Here is a 19,512-nt window from a genome sequence, read left to right on the forward strand (position 1 = left end):
CCACTCCCACCAGCGTGTCTACACCTGCATCTGGCTGAATAATACTGAGACTTTTTTAAGAGACAAATTATGGATGTTGTGGTCGCAGGTTTTAAATGTGACCATGCCTGTTAGTTTTTGTTCAAATGAATTGAGTCAAATAATGCTCTCGCTCCCTCACTGCTCAACATGAATAATTTTTTCTGTGCTTGGAATTTGCATAGATTTAATTACCGTACTATGGTCTGAAATATGGAAACAGAATGTCAAAAGATGACAAAACCACATCTCTGCTGTAGAATTAGCATTATGTTTGTATGAAAAGTGAGTAAGGATCACTATTTAGTCCACAGACCACCCACATCAAGCAGTTACACTACCTTACAAGTGTCAATTTTAGTTTAATACAATATTCCTGCAAACATCTGTTACCATGGTTCACTCTGAGGCGCCAACATAATCATGGTTAAATTAGGATTTTATTGGTATGTCAAGGGAACAATCTTAATTTGTTAGAGTGCTGGTGAGGGATTTTTAGAGATATTACTTTTAAATATAGCATTTTAGTACCTTATTTTCACGACCACAAGGCGCACTGTATTAAAAGGTGCAGTCTCAGTTATGGGTGCTATTTCTGTATTTAAAACATACATAAGGCGCACCGTATTGTTGGGCGCATGCTAAAACATACAGTAAAAAATGATAACGGAAGTAAAACAGTGAGTTTTGACACATTTATTGAACAAAATATTCATTCTTCCACCACAAAACCATCAAAGTTTTCATCTTCTGCATCTGAATTAAACAGCTGCACTATTTCAATGTCCAACATCCCGAATTCTTAATCATCTGAATCGGACTCACCGACCGGTTCCGGTTTAGCGTTGATTTTGTAAAAGCTCTTACAATACATGAAGACGGTATCATAGCCCCTGCGTCTACAATCCACCCGCATATGGTGGCATAACTTGCCCGCCGCTGCCGAGAACCACGGTGAACAACAACTTCTCGTACCCCGTTGTACGTATCGCCACCGTGCTGGTCCCTTTTTCACCACTTTGTGGGTCAAAGGGATGTCAAAAGTCAGAGGGATCTCATCCATGTTGGTGATGTGGCTGGGCGCGGTTATCTTGTCACGGCAGTAGGTGCGGAAGATGGCCACCCTCTTCTGGTAATCCACGGGCAGCCGCTGCGCAACAGTTGTCCTTGCGCCTATGGAGAGATGCCGCCTCCTCATAAAGCGACAACACTAAGATTGGTCGATTGCCATTTTCAGCCGCATATTCGATGGCCTGCAGTTTAAAGTAGGCCTCGTTCATACGCGTCTCGCTTGACCAGCGCCATTTTAGGGGTTCCTTATGCGTAGGTGTGCCGCTAATCGATTGGCGGAGCGTTTACCGTAGTGCACCCACCAAAGGTGCACAGCAGATTTTGGAACCACACACAAGGTGCACCATATTATAAGGCGCACCGTCGATTTTTGAGAAAATCTCAGTGTTTTAGGTGCGCCTTATAGTCGTGAGAATACAGTACCCATATATTGTATTTACTCTTTTGTATGCAGACTTCAGATTGATGTCTCACCCATATTTAACACCAATGTCCTGTTGCTGAATAGCACAATTGGGGTTTTCACTTGTTCAGAGATTGACACACTATTTGGTTCAAATCAGATGACGATGTAAAGGACTTGTCTCTGGGTTCAGCAACCAAATGAGTCGAGCCTCCTGGGCAGTAAAGCTGATTGATTATGGATGGCACTAAAGGAATGACCCATCTGGACAAAATGGAACACCTGTTTTGAGTAGAAAACAACCGTTCTGTCATAATACAGAAACAGCTTACCCTGACCCATTAACTGACCAGCTCTTTTGTAGTATTACCTGAACCAACTGTGCATTTTTCTTTATCAATCTGCTTTTTCCTGGTACAGATGTTTGTTACATCTCTGAATACAGTGGCTATTTAAAATGGCTCTTGAAGTGCTTGTTTTTCAAGTTGCTCTCAGCACGTCTGGCAGCAGTGTTATTGTCTCAGGTCCAGCCTGGTTTTAGAAGTAAATAGGGAGTCAGCCTCCTGTGCCTGGGCCCGTAGCTGGGTTCGCAGCTTGGGGATAGCTAATTGCTCACCCACACATTTAACTTTTAAAGGTTCTGGCAACTGCAAATAACAAAGTGCTTTTAGTGTGGTCTGTTGGGAAGATGTGACGCTTAAAGATGAATGAAGACGATAAGACAACATTATGGGTGTAATATTATAGGAGTAATATGATCCCTCTTGGTAATTCCTGTCAGAACTCTAGCATTCTGGATCCATTGGGAAGCTTTACAAAGAGAATAAATTCATTAAAAATAAGCACAAATATGTTCCTAGGCCACTACCTTAATGGAGAGTTCCGTCAGATATCTATTGATTTGGCTGCTTGGTCATGGTCTTTGCTGTCTATATTATCACCCACAACCTTTTTTGGTTTGTTTTTGTAGCACTGGTGAGACCGTCAGCATTGTAACGCACACTGGCCTGAGTCACATTGGTGCTGGTGGCCACTTGCCAGTTCGTTCCCCACCACCTGCTCCAGTACCGCTTCCACCTCCCCACCTGCCATGGCGATGAGCCGTGACCCTGCTTTTGAGAGCCTGGACCCTGAAGCTGACAGTCAGACCAGCAGTCTTATCGACACCATGGCTGCTATGACAACTAAAGACTTCGGTAGCTCGGCCACAAACGGCGTGGGGAATGGCAGGACTCAGAAGGAGGTGCCTCAAGATAAGAGGAGCCGTCCACTGCAGCCACACCTGACTGGGAGGAAGTTATCACTGCAGGAGAGAGGCACGAACCTGTCATTGGGTTCTGGCAGAGGCTACACACAGGTTTCACATCGCATGGTTTGCAGACCCACTGTGGAGTCCAAACGCATATCCATCTCAGATTCTCAGGTGAGGAACTCATTGCCTTTTCATTTATTTTAATTATTGATCACTTATTAAAATGAATGAATTTGGCCTTTGTAGAAATTGCCAATGTTGCTGTAATGTGAGAGGCTTCTGGGAAATGTGCAAAAAGTTATTAAAATCATAAAGCTTTAATATTTCATCTGAAATAACTCACTTATGCATTCCCACTGATCTGTTGTCAGGATCTCTGCTGTGACAGGTGGCAGCATAGCGGGGAGTTGAAGTCAGACAGAGAGAAATAAGCTCTACTCTACTTATCAGGACACCAGACTTTTATTGGTATAGAGTCTATGTTGTCATGTTCACAAAGAGACTGCTGAGCTAGTTTCTGTTGCCTGTGGTGTAAACAACTTCAGCAACCAACACAAGGATCCAAGCTCGTTGGCAGCATCCAGCCAACTATGAAAGCAACTACTCCATAATTGCCCCACATCACATGAAGTAACCCTTACACTGAATTATATTGCTTTTTATAGGTGATCGAACTGTATATATGAAATCCTCATAACCCATATTTGATGGTCTTATATAATACCTCTTTCAGTACAATGTGACCTACGGTGACTCCCAAATTTTAATTTTCCTCTGACATCCTTCGGTTCTGAGTGTAGATTAAAAAATCAGTATATCCAAAAGGATCTGGAGCCTCTCTGAATCTAACAAACTTACTTCCAAAGACTTGTGTACCTTATGTCCTGTTTGAAATCTGTAACAGCTCTCATAGCGAACATTAAAAAATTATTCGGAGCCTGTGTCTCTGCTCTCACGGCATCTGGAGTGTCATGAGTCAAAGAACACCCAGCATTTCGAATTGTACCAAAAAGGAAATTTAGTGTGTTTATCACTCCACTTTAAAGACAAACACCAGGAATCCTTCAGAATGTCTTATCTTCTTAACCGCTTTATCCCTTTTGGGGGTCACAGGGAGGGCACTCAATGGGTGAAGGGAGGTCCACCCCTGAATGAGTTGCCAGTTCATTTGGCTGGGCCCTATATGAGCAATTGCAGGTTTAGTACCTTGCTCAAGGGTACCTTGGTAGTGCTCAGAAGGTGTTCTGGCACCTTCCCCTAATATCAGAACAACTTCCCTGTTTTGTCTGTGCTCGAACCAGTAACCCACTGCTTCTCAGTCCAGTTCCCAACAGGCCGAGCTACCACTGCCTCTGAGATGATGTTAGAAAAAGTAGAAAACAAATTTTCTCTGGCAATCTTTATAATAGTCAAAAATCATGCATATTATGTGGACTGGGGGTGTCTAAATTGTCCCTACGGGTGAAGGAATAGAGCGTGTCCTGGTATGGCCTGACGACCTGTCCATAGGGTGTCCCTGGCTCTCGCATAGTGACAGCTGGGATAAGCTCCATTGCCTCGGTAACATCTGATCCACGCTGCAAAACACTGACTAATCTGCTCTTCTCTTTAGATAATAATGCAAAGGTGAGGCAACCAATTTCAGATTTCAAAGAGCAGGATCTTTAGTTGTAAAGTGCGTGAAGGTAGTGAGCTATATTTGATGTGCGTTTATCGACCACTTTCTGAATAATAACCAACCAAATGTGGAGACGTTGGCTCAGTTCAGACCCAATGTAAAAATTAAATTGAAAGCAAAAAGGGAATGAAGAATGGATGTGCTGCAGTCACAATGAAAACAAGGCTGTGGCGGTAATGGAATGTGACAGTCTGACCGAAAACCTTCCAAAGGTTTATTGCAGTGCAGCCGAGTGTTTGGATTAGATTGGAGTGTGCGTGCATATGCGTTTGGCTGATGTCTTTAAACCTTTGCTGCGTGGCACTCTTTATCCATTAGTCCTGACAGAGTATTAGGTTCAGTGCAGCTCTCACAGGACATACACCAGGAAGCAGTGAAAGTCCTCTCAGATGATCCCTGCTGTTGCAACCCCCGGATTCTCCTTATTTGCCTTTCCTGTTATCATTTCCTCTGTTTTTTTTATCTCTCCTCAGCCTCTCTTAAAATTCCACTACTTTTTCAGCTACCAACAGCCTGTCTCAAATTCTTCTATTTTCTCCTGGAACCTCAGACATTGGGCCCCCTTCTTAGAACCCCTGCTTATTACCCTTGCTCAGGGAATTTTCAACCTCTTCGTCCAATCTCAGACCTTTGCTTACTTTTAAGTACCCCATTTTTACGACCATAAGGCGCACTGTAATAGAAGGCGCAGTCTCAGTTATGGGTGCTATATCTGTATTTAAAACATACATAAGGCGCACCGTATTATTAGGCACATGCTAAAACAGTACAGTTTTACTGTACAGCACAGTAATAAATGACAACGGAAGTAAAACAGTGAGTTAATATTCATTCTTCCGCCACAAAACCATCAAAGTTTTCATCTTCTGTATCTGAATTAAACAGCTGCGCTATTTCAATGTCCAACATTCCGAATTCCTCTTCTTCATCATCTGAATCAGACTCACTGACCGGTTCCGCTTCAGCATTGATGCCGGCCTTTGTGAAAGCTCTTGAAGACGGTATCATAGCCCATGCATCTACAATCCACCCGCATATGGTGGCATAACTTGCCCGCCGCTGCCTCATAGATGTGGCTGGGTGCGGTTATCTTATCGCGGCAGTAGGTGCGGAAGATGGCCACCCTCTCCTGGTAATCCACGGGCAGCCTCTGCGCAACAGTTATCCTTGCGTTTATGGAGAGATGCCGCCTCCTCATAAAGTGAAAACACCAAGACGGACCTCCTTGGAAGTGCTCAATGTCCATTTCTTCAGCAATCGCTTTGGCCTTTTGTCAAATAGTGACAGTAGAGACGCCCCTTCCAGTTGTTCGCTGTTCCACAACCAACTGTTCCATTCGGTCTTCCAGCTCGGGCCACCTTGCTTTGTTCCCGTGGAAACTCAGCTTCGTCTTCCTCACTTTCGTTCACTTTGTTGTTTTCTCCACTTTCTGACCATGGACTCATTTACATTAAAATGTCTTGCAGCTGCTGGATTGCCATTTTCAGCCACATATTTGATGGCCTGCAGTTTAAAGTAAGCCTCATATGCGTGTCGCTTGACTGGCGCCATTTTAGGGGATCCTTACGCATAGGTGTGCCACTAATCGATGGGCGGAGCGTTTACCGTAGTGCACCTACCAAAGGCACTTTGGTTCTCAGTCCACACACAAGGCGCACCATATTATAAGGCGCACCGTCGATTTTTGAGAAAATCTCAGTGTTTAGGTGTGCCTTATAGTCATGAAAATACGGTATAGTAAAAACAAAGTGCACATTTTAACCCCTGCACTGTTAAGACATGTAAAATGAGCAGTGGAAATAAACTCCCCAACTACCACCCACTCTCCCTGTCTGATGTGACTGACATGGCACTGTGGTGGTGGTTGCTATGGAGCAAAAAAAATCAGCCATTTATGCAGTAGCAAGCTAATGGATTTACAGACAGTAAACAGAAAGTACAGACTACCTACAGGAAAAAACAGAGAGGACATGTTGCACCAGTGATGTTCTTGCTTTTACAAAGCTGTGTTGAAATTAGTCTGAACAGGTTGAAAGTGATGATTTATTTGTCCTCTTCTTTTCTCTCACCCAGGATTGTATCCAGTTAAACCAGTATAAGCTGAAGTGTGAGATTGGAAAGGTAAGTCTGTTTACTTCCTGTGTTCATGCCGGAAGGTGCAGTGGAATATTGATCTTGTTGCTCAGTTAAAGTGAAATATATGGATGCCAATATCATTTGCAGGGTGAGTGCACAGAAAACATGGTGGCTAGATGTGTTCTGACAGCAAAAGTCTAACCTATGGAATTTAGATGGATAACAAATACTGTTTATTAATCCAGCGTTTAGACGGCCTCGGCAGTAAACTCAATCTCAATCAAATCAATCTTTATTTATATAGCGTTTTTTACAATCAAAACTGTTTCAAGGCACTTTACAGAATCCCAGGGACAAGCAATAGTGGCAAGGAAAAACTCCCCTTTAACAGGAAGAAACCTTGAGCAGGACCAGGCTCATTTAGGGGGACCCTCCTACTGATGGCCCGCTGGGTAGAGAGAGGGGGAAGGGGGGAGGACAGGTAGATGATAGAATGGAGAGGAGAGGAAAGGAAAGGAGAGGCACAGAGCACAGAAACACATACAAAAATACACTATTTATGCAAGCCGCCGGCCGAGTGGGTCAGCGGGGCCGGAGGTCATCACATAGCTCCGAAAGCGGCGATACCTGTAAATGAATACAGAAGGGGGGGGCAGAAAAACTACGCAAGATTCAGCATAACTAGTCTACTTGATGAGGAGGAGGGGGAGGGAGAGGAGAGGAGAGGAGAGGAGAGGAGAGGAGAGGAGAGGAGAGGAGAGGAGAGGAACTCTTCACAGCAAACTAATTTACATAAAATAGAAATGGACAAAATGTTCCTACTTCCTTTTGTTCTATAAAATGGTGGTCAGTAGACAGGATGACATCCCTCCATGAAGCCCCCCATCAACAACAAAATCAAGCAAAACAAGATTCAAGCCTTTCTTATGCTAATGAAAGAGGCTGGGCTTAAAATTCACCTAGAGGGCAATCGAGAAAATACACATCAGCCACCTGAGTTTAATTTATTGCCATTCCATTAAGAAAGGACTGTTTTTGTTCAATGAAATCTTTTAAGCATTTAGTAATTTTCTGGAAGCTTTCTGCAGCCATCATGGCAAGACGATATAAGTGTTTCTCTTGACAATGTGACTAAATAACAGTTCCTCGCAGCATTCAGTGTGCATTAAAAGCAGCTTGAGTGTCAGCATCGTGTCATATTGAACTGAATGAACCTTTCTGTGCTGTAGCATGTCTTGGTACCAACTGTCACAGCGGTCATAATGCCCACTTTTCAATTAAAAATGGAATTAAATCACGGTTGTGATGTGTGTGACTCTTATGTAACAAAGCTACAAGTCACAAAAGATCGTGTTCCTGTGTCAATAAAACATGGCAGAAATAATTTGGATTTGTAAGACAAAAGAAAATAGATACACTTGACCTTGAGTATAGCCCTAATAATGGGAGTCATTGACGAAAGTTTGTTTTTTGATTTAGAAATGTAAAAGCTTGTCAGTATGTTGCTGCTGATTTTTTAAGTGTTGTAGTGTGGATAGTCTACAATAATGAAGAAAGAGTAGTTAACGAGTCTCTCCTTGTGCTGCAGGGCTCCTATGGTGTGGTTAAACTTGCCTACAATGAGGATGATGACAAATATTATGTAAGTAGATCGGTCTCCTCTCGCGATAAAATGGAAAATGCTGTAGAGACACAGGAGGTTTACAGCATCACTGTCATTGATTTTTTATTCTCAATCCTCTTAAATTGCTTCCATTTGCCATGGAGGATACGCCTGGCTTCTTTATCTTCTGGAACTTTAAACTTTATATGAATCATTCTAACTTCTTTCAGTAACAATGACACTGCAGAGGTATAAAGCAGCAGTGAAATAGTAAAATATTCCACTTTTACTTGATTGGCTTTACTTAAACACTTTCATAACTTTAAAATTCCATTTCAGAGCAAAGTTGGATATTAAAATATATATGATGGCGTATTATGGCCATGATGGGAAGGTAGAAGGGAAGTATAGTCTCTTAACAAATGCTATACTGACTTAGTTATCAGGAATTCTAGTGTGGCTTATTCAATGTAATAGTTATTAATACGGACCTGCAAATGTATTTTACTATGTTTGCAGATATTTAATTTTTACATATATTACAAATCAGGATTCACTTCCTGTCTTCTCAATCGTTCGTTGGTTGCATTGTGCACGGGGTGTTTTATTCACTTAATATTGAACACTTGGTGTGTTGTATTCACTTTACTTAAAATTTGAACACTTGGGACATTCTAGTCACCTGATAACAACAGTGAGAAACAACCCATATTAAACAAATACAGGGCTTCGCCGATTATTAGCGTTAGCATGGCCTCACCGTCTGTTTCACCCAGTGTCTTTGTATGTTCAGCGTGTGAAATGTTTAGTTACTCCTCTGCCTCCCTCAGTGAAGGGAATAGGTGCAGAAAGTGTAGTTTATTTATGGCTATGGAGGCAAGACTTAGCGAGCTTGAGACACGGTTCCGCAGCTTGGAGTTAGCTGGAGTTGTGTCAGGTAGCCAGGAGAAGCTAGCTGCTGCGGAGCCGCCTAGCGTAGCTTCAGCTAGCGGTCCCCCGGGCAGCAGCCGAGCAGCCGGCTAGCCAGGGCGGTTGGGTGACGGTTCGCAGGAAGCGTAGCCCAAAACAAAGGCCCACGGTGCACCACCACCCGCTTCCCGTGGCTAACCGTTTTTCCCCACTCGGCGACACACCCGCTGAGAAACCGACCCTGGTAATTGGTGACTCTGTTTTGCACTACGTGAAGCGGACTCCAGCGACCATAGTCAAGTTCCGGGGGCCAGAGCGGGCGACATAGAAGCAAATTTACGGCTGCTGGCGAGACGTAAACGTAAATTTGGTAAAGTTATTATTCACGTCGGAGCCAACGACACCTGGCTTCGTCAGTCGGAGGTCACCAAAATTAACTTGGAGTCGGTGTGTAACTACGCAAAAACGATGTCGGACTCCGTAGCATTCTCTGGTCCCCTCCCCAATCTGGCCAGCGATGACATGTTTAGCCGCATGTCGTTGCTTCGTCGTTGTCTGTCATGGTGGTGCCCCGAAAACCAGGTGGCCTTTATAGACAATTGCCGCACTTTTTTGGGGAAAACCTGGTTTGATTAGGAGAGACGGTGTCCATCCCACACGGGATGGTGCCTCTCTCATTTCTAGTAATTTGGCTAATTTTATTAGACCCAAAGTGACCTGACAATCCAGGGTCCAGAGCAGGATGCAGAGTTGTAGTCTTACACACCTCTCTGCTGCTTCCATAGAACCCTCATCCACCAACAATAATATATTTAACACTATAGAGGTAGTCTCTGTTCCACGGTTAAAAGTTCACCAAGCACAGAGGAGGGGAGCGGTCAATCACCATAATCTTATTAAATTTAAACTAAAGCACAAGTTGGAGAAACTAATATCACAATTTAGTGTGGACTGTTAAATATTAGATCTCTTTTGTGTAAATCCTTGTTAGTACACGACCTGATAGCGGATCATCACATTGATTTATTTTGTCTTACTGAGACCTGGCTTCAGGAGGAGGAGTATGTTAGCTCAAATGCATCTACTCCTCCTACCCATCTTAATTATCATATTCCACGTGTTACTGGTTGAGGAGGGGGAGTGGCAGCAATCTATCACTCCAAGTTATTAATTAATCCTAGACCAAAATATGGCTCCAGTTCATTTGAAAGCCTGACTCTTGGCATCACCCATCTGAACTGGAAGGCAGAAAAGCCACTTCTGTTTGTAGTTGTATATCGGCCCCCTGCTGGGCCACATTCAGAGTTCCTGTCTGAGTTCTCTGATTTCTTATCTGACTTGGTCCTTAGAACGGACAAAGTCATTATCATTGGAGACTTTAATGTCCATGTAGACGTTGTAAATGACAGCTTTAGAAATGGCTTCATTGCATTACTTGAGTCAGTTGGTTTCCTCCAGCAGATAAACCAACTAACTCTTAACTTCAACCACACCCTAGATCTAGTTCTGACTTATGGTGTTGAGGTAGAACATGTGTCAGTGCTCCCTCATTCTTTGATCACTTTCACATTTATGATTAAGGATTCTTCTATGCTCAGAACAAAGTCTTACTATAGCAGATGTCTTTCAGATAATGCTGTAGCTAAGGAAGTGATCCCTGTGCTAATCCCAGGACCACCGTGTGTTTCCCCAGGGATAAATCATTATAATCTTAGCCCTGCTGAGGTTGACTCTATTCGTGAAAAGGTGCAGCAACCTCACTGAGAATCACGCTTGATTCTGTTGCCCCCCTGAAAAAGAAAATAGTAAAGCAGAGGAGGTGTGCCCCCGGGTATAATTCAGATATCAGGACCCTCAAGCACAAAGTGCGAAGACTGGAAAGGAAGTGGCATTCTTGTAAAATAGACAGCTATCATGTACCCTGGAAAGACTGTCTATTAGTTTACAAAAAGGCCCTTCGCAAGGCTAGAACAGCTTATTTTTCTTCTTTAATTGAGGAAAATAAGAGCAACCTGGGGTTTACTTTTCAGCATTGTGGCCAAATTAACTAAGAGTCACAGTTTTAGATCCACGTATCCCTTCTTCCCTTAGTGGTGAAGACTTCATGAGCTTCTTCACTGATAAAGTTTTAGCTATCAGAGAGAAAGCTAACCAGGCCATCCCCACAACTGGACCATCACCAGATGTGCTGACTGTGGGAACATACAGGTTCTCCAAGGAGCCCTTAAACTCTTTCACCCCTATATATTTTTCTGATGTGTCATCGCTAATTCAGAAATCCAAGACCACCACGTGTCTTTTAGATCCCATCCCAACACACCTGTTGAAGGATGTTTTACCATTGATAGGCAGTTCTATCCTGGACCAGATCAATGGTTCTTTAGTGTCAGGTTATGTACCCCGGTCCTACAAGGTGGCAGTGATTAAGCCATTGCTTAAAAAACCATCACTGAATCCTGACGTATTAGCAAATTATAGGCCAATATCCAACCTTCCTTTTATCTCTAAAGTTCTAGAGAAGGTGGTGGTGACTCAGTTACTGGAGCACCTGCAGAGGAACAGCCTGTTTGAGATGTTTCAGTCAGGCTTTAGAGCTCATCACAGCACAGAAACGGCACTTCTTAAACTTACTAATGATCTTCTGATCATGAATGATCTTGGTGACTTTAATCATGCTTCTCTGTCCTCCACTCTCCCAACCTTCACCCAATATGTCAAATGCCACACAAGAGACAATAGAACTTTGGATTTAATGTATGTAAACACCAAGGATGCATACACCTCCTCCCCCCTCCCCCCACTGGGCCGTTCTGATCACAACCTGGTTCATCTGTCCCCTGCATACATACCTATGGTGAATAAACAACCACCCACCAAGAGGTATGTAAGGAGCTGGTCTGAGGAGACCAGCATGGCTCTGAGGGACTGCTTCGACACCACAGACTGGGATGTGTTATGTGAACCGCACGGGGAGGACATCGACGGCCTGACAACCTGCATCACGGACTACATCAACTTCTGTGTGGAAAATACCGTGCCTACGAGGAAGGTTAGGTGTTTCCCCAACAACGAACCCTGGGTCACCCCTGATCTAAAAGCCCTGCTGAATGAGAAGAAGAAGGTTTTTAGATCTGGGGACAAGGAGGAGCTGAGGAGAGTCCAGAAGGAGCTGAGAAGGGGGATAAGGAGAGGCAAGGACAGCTACAGGAGGAAGCTGGAGGAGTGCCTCAAGGGGAGCAATGCCAGGGAAGTCTGGAGAGGCCTAAAAACCATCTCAGGCAGTGGGAGGGGCCCTGAATCTGGGGGCCTGGACTGGGCAAACGAGTTGAATTCCTTTTTCAACAGATTCGACTGTGGTGCCCCTCCCTCTCCCACACATCAAAGCCCAGACCTGACTGTGCTGTCACATCACCATCCCCCCTCTCCCCCCGTAACACCTCCGGCACCGGCAGCTCTCTCCTCACACCACGCCACCTCCCTCCACCCCCTGCCAGATCGACCCTCACAGTCCAACCCCCGTCCTCACCCACCAGGAGTCACCTCGCCTCTCCATTACAGCTGATCAGGCGAGGAAGGAGCTGAGGAGGACCAAGACGAGGAAAGCTACTGGCCCTGATGGCATCAACTCCAGACTACTCAAGGACTGTGGAGATCAGCTCTGTGGAGTACTCCTGCACATCGTTAACCTGAGCCTCAGTCTGGAGAGTGTTCCACTACTGTGGAAAACATCATGTGTGGTTCTGGTTCCTAAGACTGCGCACGCCAGGGAGCCCAACCACTTTCGGCCAGTGGCTTTAACCTCTCACCTGATGAAGACCATGGAGAGGATCGTTCTCACCCGCCTCCGACAGCTGGTGGACAGCAAGATGGACCCTCTACAGTTTGCATATTGACTGGGCATTGGTGTGGATGATGCCATCATCTACCTGCTGCACCGGTCACTCTCACACCTAGAGGGCACCGGGAGCACTGTGAGAGTAATGTTCTTTGACTTCTCCAGTGCCTTGAACACAATCCAGCCATCATTGCTGAGAGGGAAGTTGGAGGGAGCCGGAGTCGACTGTCACATAGCTGCCTGGACCACTGACTACCTCACCAACAGACTACAGTACGTGAGGCTCAGTGACTGTGAGGCCGACGTGGTTGTCTGCAGCACGGGGGCACCACAGGGTACAGTTCTCTCTCCCTTCCTCTTCACTCTCTACACATCGGACTTCAGCTACAACTCAGACAGCTGCCACCTCCAGAAGTTCTCCGACGATACAGCCATCGTTGGACGTGTGTCTGAGGGGAACGAACTGGAATACAGGGAGGTCATCACCAACTTTGTCACCTGGTGTGAACTGAACCATCTGTGCATCAACACCAGCAAGACAAAGGAGGTGGTGATCGACTTCAGTAGGAAGGCTTCTCACATTGCACCCGTGAACATCCAGGGTTTGGACATTGAGATCGTGGAGGAGTACAAATACCTGGGTGTTCATCTCAACAATAAACTGGATTGGACTCATAACACAGACGCCCTGTACAAGAAGGGCCAAAGTCGCCTTCATCTGTTGAGGAGACTGAGGTCCTTTGGAGTGTGCATGTCACTGCTTAGGACTTTTTATGACTCTGTGGCGGCATCGGTGATCTTCTATGCTGTGGTCTGCTGGAGCTGTGGAAGCTCAGAGAGGGACAGGAAGAGACTCAACAAACTGGTCAGAAGGGCTGGCTCAGTCCTGGACTGTTCTCTGGACTCCATTGACGAGGTGGGTGAGAGGAGGATGTTGGCCAAGCTGACATCAATTATGGACACCCCCTCTCATCCCCTACACGAGACTGTGGGGGCCTTAAGCAGCTCCTTCAGCAGCAGACTGTTACACCCACAGTGTAAAAGGGAACGTTACCGCAGGTCATTTATCCCAACTGCCGTCAGATTGTTGAACATGCACAACACTTAAATGTAGCACCAATAACCCAGGGTTGGCATATTTGCACTAACTAATCATCCTACCTCTGGAATGTCTTATTTGCACATCTTATTTGCACCTTCATTTTTCTTCACACTGTCCGACACTCCTTCTGTACATAATTTTAATTTTTGTATATACTGTACAATGTACATAGCAATGTTCATAATATGTCTTTTTCTTTTTCTTTTTTTCTTTCAGTACTTTTCTGTATTGTACACCACAGGCTACCGCTGTAACGTGCAATTTCCCCGATGTGGGATCAATAAAGTTTTTTTATCCTTATCCTTCTCATAGCTTCAGATCATGGACTGGTCTCTATGCTGGTTCTGCTGGATCTCAGTGCTGCTTTTGATACAGTTGATCACAGCATCCTGTTACATAGACTGGAACATGTGATTGGGATTAAAGGGACAGCACTAGACTGGTTTAGATCATATTTATCTGATAGATACCAGTTTGCTCATGTCCATGGTGTTCCCTCCTCAAACAGTAGGGTTAGCCATGGAGTTCCTCAAGGTTCTGTACTTGGACCAATCCTCTTTACCCTGTACATGCTTTCCTTAGGGAACATTATTCGGCAGCATGGGATAAATTTTCATTGTTATTCTGATGACACTCAGCTTTATTTATCAATGAAACCAGAGGAGACAGAGAAGTTAGTGAAGCTCCAGACCTGTCTTAAAGACATAAAGTCCTGAATGTCTTCAAATTTCCTCCTCCTTAACCCAGGAAAAACTGAGGTCATGGTGTTTGGTCCTGAACCTCTCAGGGATAGATTAGATCATATGATCACTCTAGATGGTATCTCATTAACATCTAGTCTCTGTGAGGAATCTAGGATTAACTTTTGATCAAAATCTCTCCTTCAACTCACACATTAAATTAGTCTCTAGAAGTGCCTTTTTCACCTCAGGAACATCACAAAGACATCATGATGCTGAAATGTTAATTCATGCTTTTGTTACTTCTAGGCTGGACTATTGTAATTCTTTATTATCAGGGTGTCCAAACAACTCTTTAAGAAGCCTCCAGTTGACCCAAAATGCTGCAGCCAGAGTTCTGACAGGTATTGACAAAAGAGAGCACATAACTCCTGTAATGGCGTTGCTTCATTGGCTGCCTGTTAAATTTAGAATAATTTTTAAAAGCCTTCTTTTGACCTACAAGGTCCTCAGAGGCCTAGCTCTATCCTACCTGGAGGAGCTAGTGATACCTTACCAGCCCAATAGACCGCTCCACTCTCAGAATGCTGGTCTACTTGTGGTTCCCAGAGTTTCTAGGAGTAGAATGGGGGGCCGAGCATTTAGCTACCAGGCCCCCCTGCTATGGATTTAGCTCCCTGTCCAGGTACGGGAGGCTGACTCCATCGCTACTTTTAAGATCAGACTCAAAACCTACCTCTTTGAAAAAGCTTATTGTTGCTAATTCTGTAGTTCCAGTTACTATCATAGATAGACAAATTATCATACTTAGGGGGTCGTCTAATCATTAGGTTAACATCTTAGCTATGCTGTTATAGGCCATGGTCATGGCTGCTCTGCTCTGCTCTGCTCTGCTCTGCTCTTTTTATTGTATAAGACGCTATATAAATAAAGATTGATTTGATTTGTTCCACAATCATCCATGAGCACAAACATTCCTCCAGAGTGTGTTTTCTGAACATTTTTCCATCATGTATAAAGTAATCCTGAGCATTAAGTAGATCACCAGATACTTGAGACTTGAAAGTGGAATGCTTTGCAAACGGGCCTCTTTAAATACGAGTGTGTTTATGTTTGAACATGGCTGTTGCCCTGTGCTGTAATAACAATGGGAGCCAATGAGCCAGGTCAACCTGTGCAGCCAATGCTGGTTTTAGAAGCACTTCTGAACTGGAGCCAGTGGGAGCCTGAAACTAAACACAGTACAGTGTTGTGGTAATTTGCATCTTGCATAAACCCATGCAGGATGGTAAACAGCTATATGATCGGGTTCTCTGATGAGAGAAAGATTACGACAAGGGGAGTGAATGTGAGAACATTTCATATGGGAAGAAACATGTTTCATAACTGCACTGTTATCTTGTTACGATGGTTTAACTGGTGAAACAAGACTGCTTCAATACAAGACCACAAAAAATCTCCTGAAAAGATCTTACTGTGTTGTTTCAGCAATATAGTTTTCAAACTGGAATTGTATTGTTGTTGTCAAATAGAGTGGTAGATAAAAATATTTTTTCTCTAACAGCTTACAGCTGTAGCTACAGCTTAATAGGTAACACTGCAGCTGGAGCTGTCTGTAGCCACCCCACCCCCACCACTTTGTCAGATTTAAATGCTGCACTCCAAACCACTGTTGATGGACTGAGTCAAATTCAGTACATTGAGGAAAACCCTGAAGCTCTTTTATCAGAACATCATCTCCAAGCTGACCTCCTGCAGTTGGCAGCTTCAACACTGAAGCTGTGCTGAAGCTGCCATCATAAAAGGGAAGGAACGCCAACTAAAACTTGACGGAGGAACAAACGCATGTAGCCACCAGTTGCATTGACCGGCATGCACACACAGAGCAGGGGCACGCAGTCATTTATTGATTTGCAACACCTGATTGAGTCGCAACACCTGATACAAATTAACCACACTCCCTTAAACAATGGTCAGCGTAAGAGCACAATGCATTCAAGAGCAACAATGTTCAACACCCCCACTTGCTCTTAGGCTGAATAACATACAATTGTCATGCACATTTACACAGAACAGTTAATACATTTGTCTTCACGTTTAACCCTTCATACCAAAAATAAAACACATGAATCTATCAAGCATAGCTTTAGTTACAGGATTGGTCAAAATATCTGCGACCATGTCTGCTGTAGGACAATATTCAATAGTTATCTTTCCATCAACAAGTGCAGACCGAACAAAATGGTACTTTATATCAACATGTTTACACCTTTGACGGCATACAGGGTTCTTAGACAAAGCAATCGCCCCGTGATTGTCCTCATAAATTGTCACCGGTGTGTAATCACATTGATCATCCATTGTGTTTAGTAACTGAACAAGATACAGGCTTTTCTGTGTAGTAGCTGCCAAAGCCATGTACTCAGCCTCACATGTGGAAAGAGCAACTGGATTGTTTCTTAGACTTCCAAGAAATAACAGGACCAGTTTCAGACAAACTAAAACAGTAACCAGATGTGCTTCTTCTGTCATTTTGATCTGCTGCCCAATCAGCATCACTAAATGCAAAAAGATTAAGATTTACATCATTTCTCCTGTAACAACTCTTGGTTCACAGTTCCTTTTAAATATCGCAGTACATGCTTAGCAGCTACCCAGTGCTGTTTTTTTGGTTCAGATAAGTGTTGTGACAGCTTACTGACAATGAAACCTAGGTCTGGTCTAGTACAGGTCATTACATAGATCAAGCTACCAACCATTTCTTGATACCTCTTTGGATCAATAGGTTCACTTTCGTTTTCAAATTTCAGTTTTCACATGGAGTTGACATTGGTTTGCAGTGAGTCATATCAAACCTCTCCAAAATTTTTGTAATGCATCTTTTCTGGTTCATTTTTATTTCACCACCTCCTTGTGCAAAATCAATGCCCAGGAAATGTTTAAGTTTGCCAAGAGCTTTCATTTTCAATTTTTCTTCTAACATTTTTTTCACATTTGAGTGTCTGATTATCACTTGCTGCAATAAGATCGACCCAGATTACCAGTATGATTTTCTCATTTCCAGTTTGTTTACTGTAAACACAATGGTCAGCAGGATTTTGAATAAAATCATTTTGACTTAAGAAATCATGTAGCATTTTATTCCAGTTCCGCCCTGACTGTTTCAGACCATAAAGTGATTTGTTAAGTTTACAGACAAGCTTCTCACCCGTTTCTGACTTGACCTCAAATCCTTCTGACTGTTCCAAGTACTGTATATTTCACAGTCAATAGGGGCATGCAAATATGCAGTTTTTACATCCATTTGATGCAGTTCTAAACCATATTGAGCTGCAATATGCATTAAGCTACGTACAGATGTCATATCAGCAGTTGGAGAAAAAGTCTTGTTATAATCAATGCCTGTAACTTGACTAACCTTTTCGCTACGTACCTAGCTTTGTATGTCGTTTCAACTGGGTTTTCTTTGACTGTAGACCCATCTGCCCCCCACTGTATTTTTATCTTCAGGCAACGAGTAAAGGTATTATTCTCCCTCAGAGAATTCATCTCCTCCTGCATAGCCTTACTCCACCATTCTAACTGTGGTGAGCTCATAGCCTCCTTTAGAGTTTGGGGTACACCACATGCAACTCTAACAATAATCAATACTGGTTAGTGCGTGGTCATCACCACATTTTATTCCATACTCAATCCCTAAAATACTGGAGGTCTCCTCTACCTCTGTGGATAACACCTGCTCTCAACACTTACCCTTTCACCTGTGTTGGGATTTGGGTCACACACACTTCCGTTTTTACTTCCTGTGGGATTGATTTTGTTATCTCAGTTTTTGGTAGGTGGGTTTCAGTGCTCTCCCTATGCACAACATCTTCACTCATTAACTGATCTGTCCATGTGTGACATTCAATGACACTCTTTGTGAGAAACTTCAACCTGTTTTTGATCACTTTCCCTGAGTCTGGATAGAAAACTAGATATGCAGGGCTATTCTTGTCATAAACAAAAAACCCTTTTTCACATCGAGAGTCAAACTTTTTCTTGTTCTGTTTATATGCATAGCACACCGACCCAAATATTTTCATTTTTGAAAGATCAGGCTTCATTCCAGTCAGCATATAATAAGTCTGTCCTACACGTCTGTTATAACATCTGTTGCGAATAACAGCAGCAGTCTGGACTGCATATGTCCATAACATTTTTGGTAGGCTACTCGATTAACATGCACCTTGCCATATCAAGCAAAGTTTCAAGCTCCTCTCAGCTGTCCCATTCTGATGGGGTGAATAGGGAGCTGAGGTTTCATGTCTAATGACATTTTTGCTGAGCAGGGACTGGAATTCTCTGGATGTAAACTCAGTGCCATCATCTGATCTAATACATTTAATTTTGCCATAAGGTGCAACATCAGCAATGAACTTCTCTGTACCTTTCACTGTATCAATCTTTATTTATATGGCACTTTTCATACGCTAGGTAGCACAAAGTGCCTCTCAAAGGATAAAAACAGCAAAGAGAACAACAGAATTAAGAAAAGGACAGACACACACATGCATACAACACACTTACACACACACCCACACACATAAACAAGCTGAGGCAAGCTGAGACATGGCTGGGCACCGAGACCTGAGGCGAAGGAGACGCCACCTTTGGAGGCCCACCAGGTCGAGGGAGGTCACGGTCCGTGACCACAGGTGGTACCGCCACAAAGACCACCCCGACCCGGACAGACCGGAGGCTCCACACCAAAGCACAGAGCCCCCTAACCACCCAGGCCAGGGTCGACAATGGGACAGCACCTCCAGCGGTAGACGGAAACATCTCCCAGCCTGGCAGGCCCCCATGAGGAAACACCATGAGGAGACACTGGAGCTAAAAACTG

General features: G+C 43.8%; 1 protein-coding gene across 9 annotated transcripts in view; it reads left to right on the forward strand.

The window, feature by feature from the left end:
• camkk1a (calcium/calmodulin-dependent protein kinase kinase 1, alpha a) overlaps positions 1–19,512 on the forward strand; it is a 93,312-nt gene that overhangs the window by 27,393 nt on the left and 46,407 nt on the right. For 8 of the 9 annotated variants that reach the window (XM_057055551.1, XM_057055546.1, XM_057055550.1 and 5 more), the window contains exons 2-4: positions 2,463–2,915; positions 6,496–6,543; positions 8,087–8,140. In XM_057055551.1, the coding sequence (XP_056911531.1) occupies positions 2,583–2,915; positions 6,496–6,543; positions 8,087–8,140 (435 nt within the window). In that variant the 5' untranslated portion in view covers positions 2,463–2,582. The remainder of the gene's footprint in view (positions 1–2,462; positions 2,916–6,495; positions 6,544–8,086; positions 8,141–19,512) is intronic. The other variant, XM_057055547.1, reaches the window with a different exon arrangement.

This window comes from Takifugu flavidus, chromosome 14 (assembly GCF_003711565.1).
Source record: "Takifugu flavidus isolate HTHZ2018 chromosome 14, ASM371156v2, whole genome shotgun sequence".
NCBI lineage: Eukaryota > Metazoa > Chordata > Actinopteri > Tetraodontiformes > Tetraodontidae > Takifugu > Takifugu flavidus.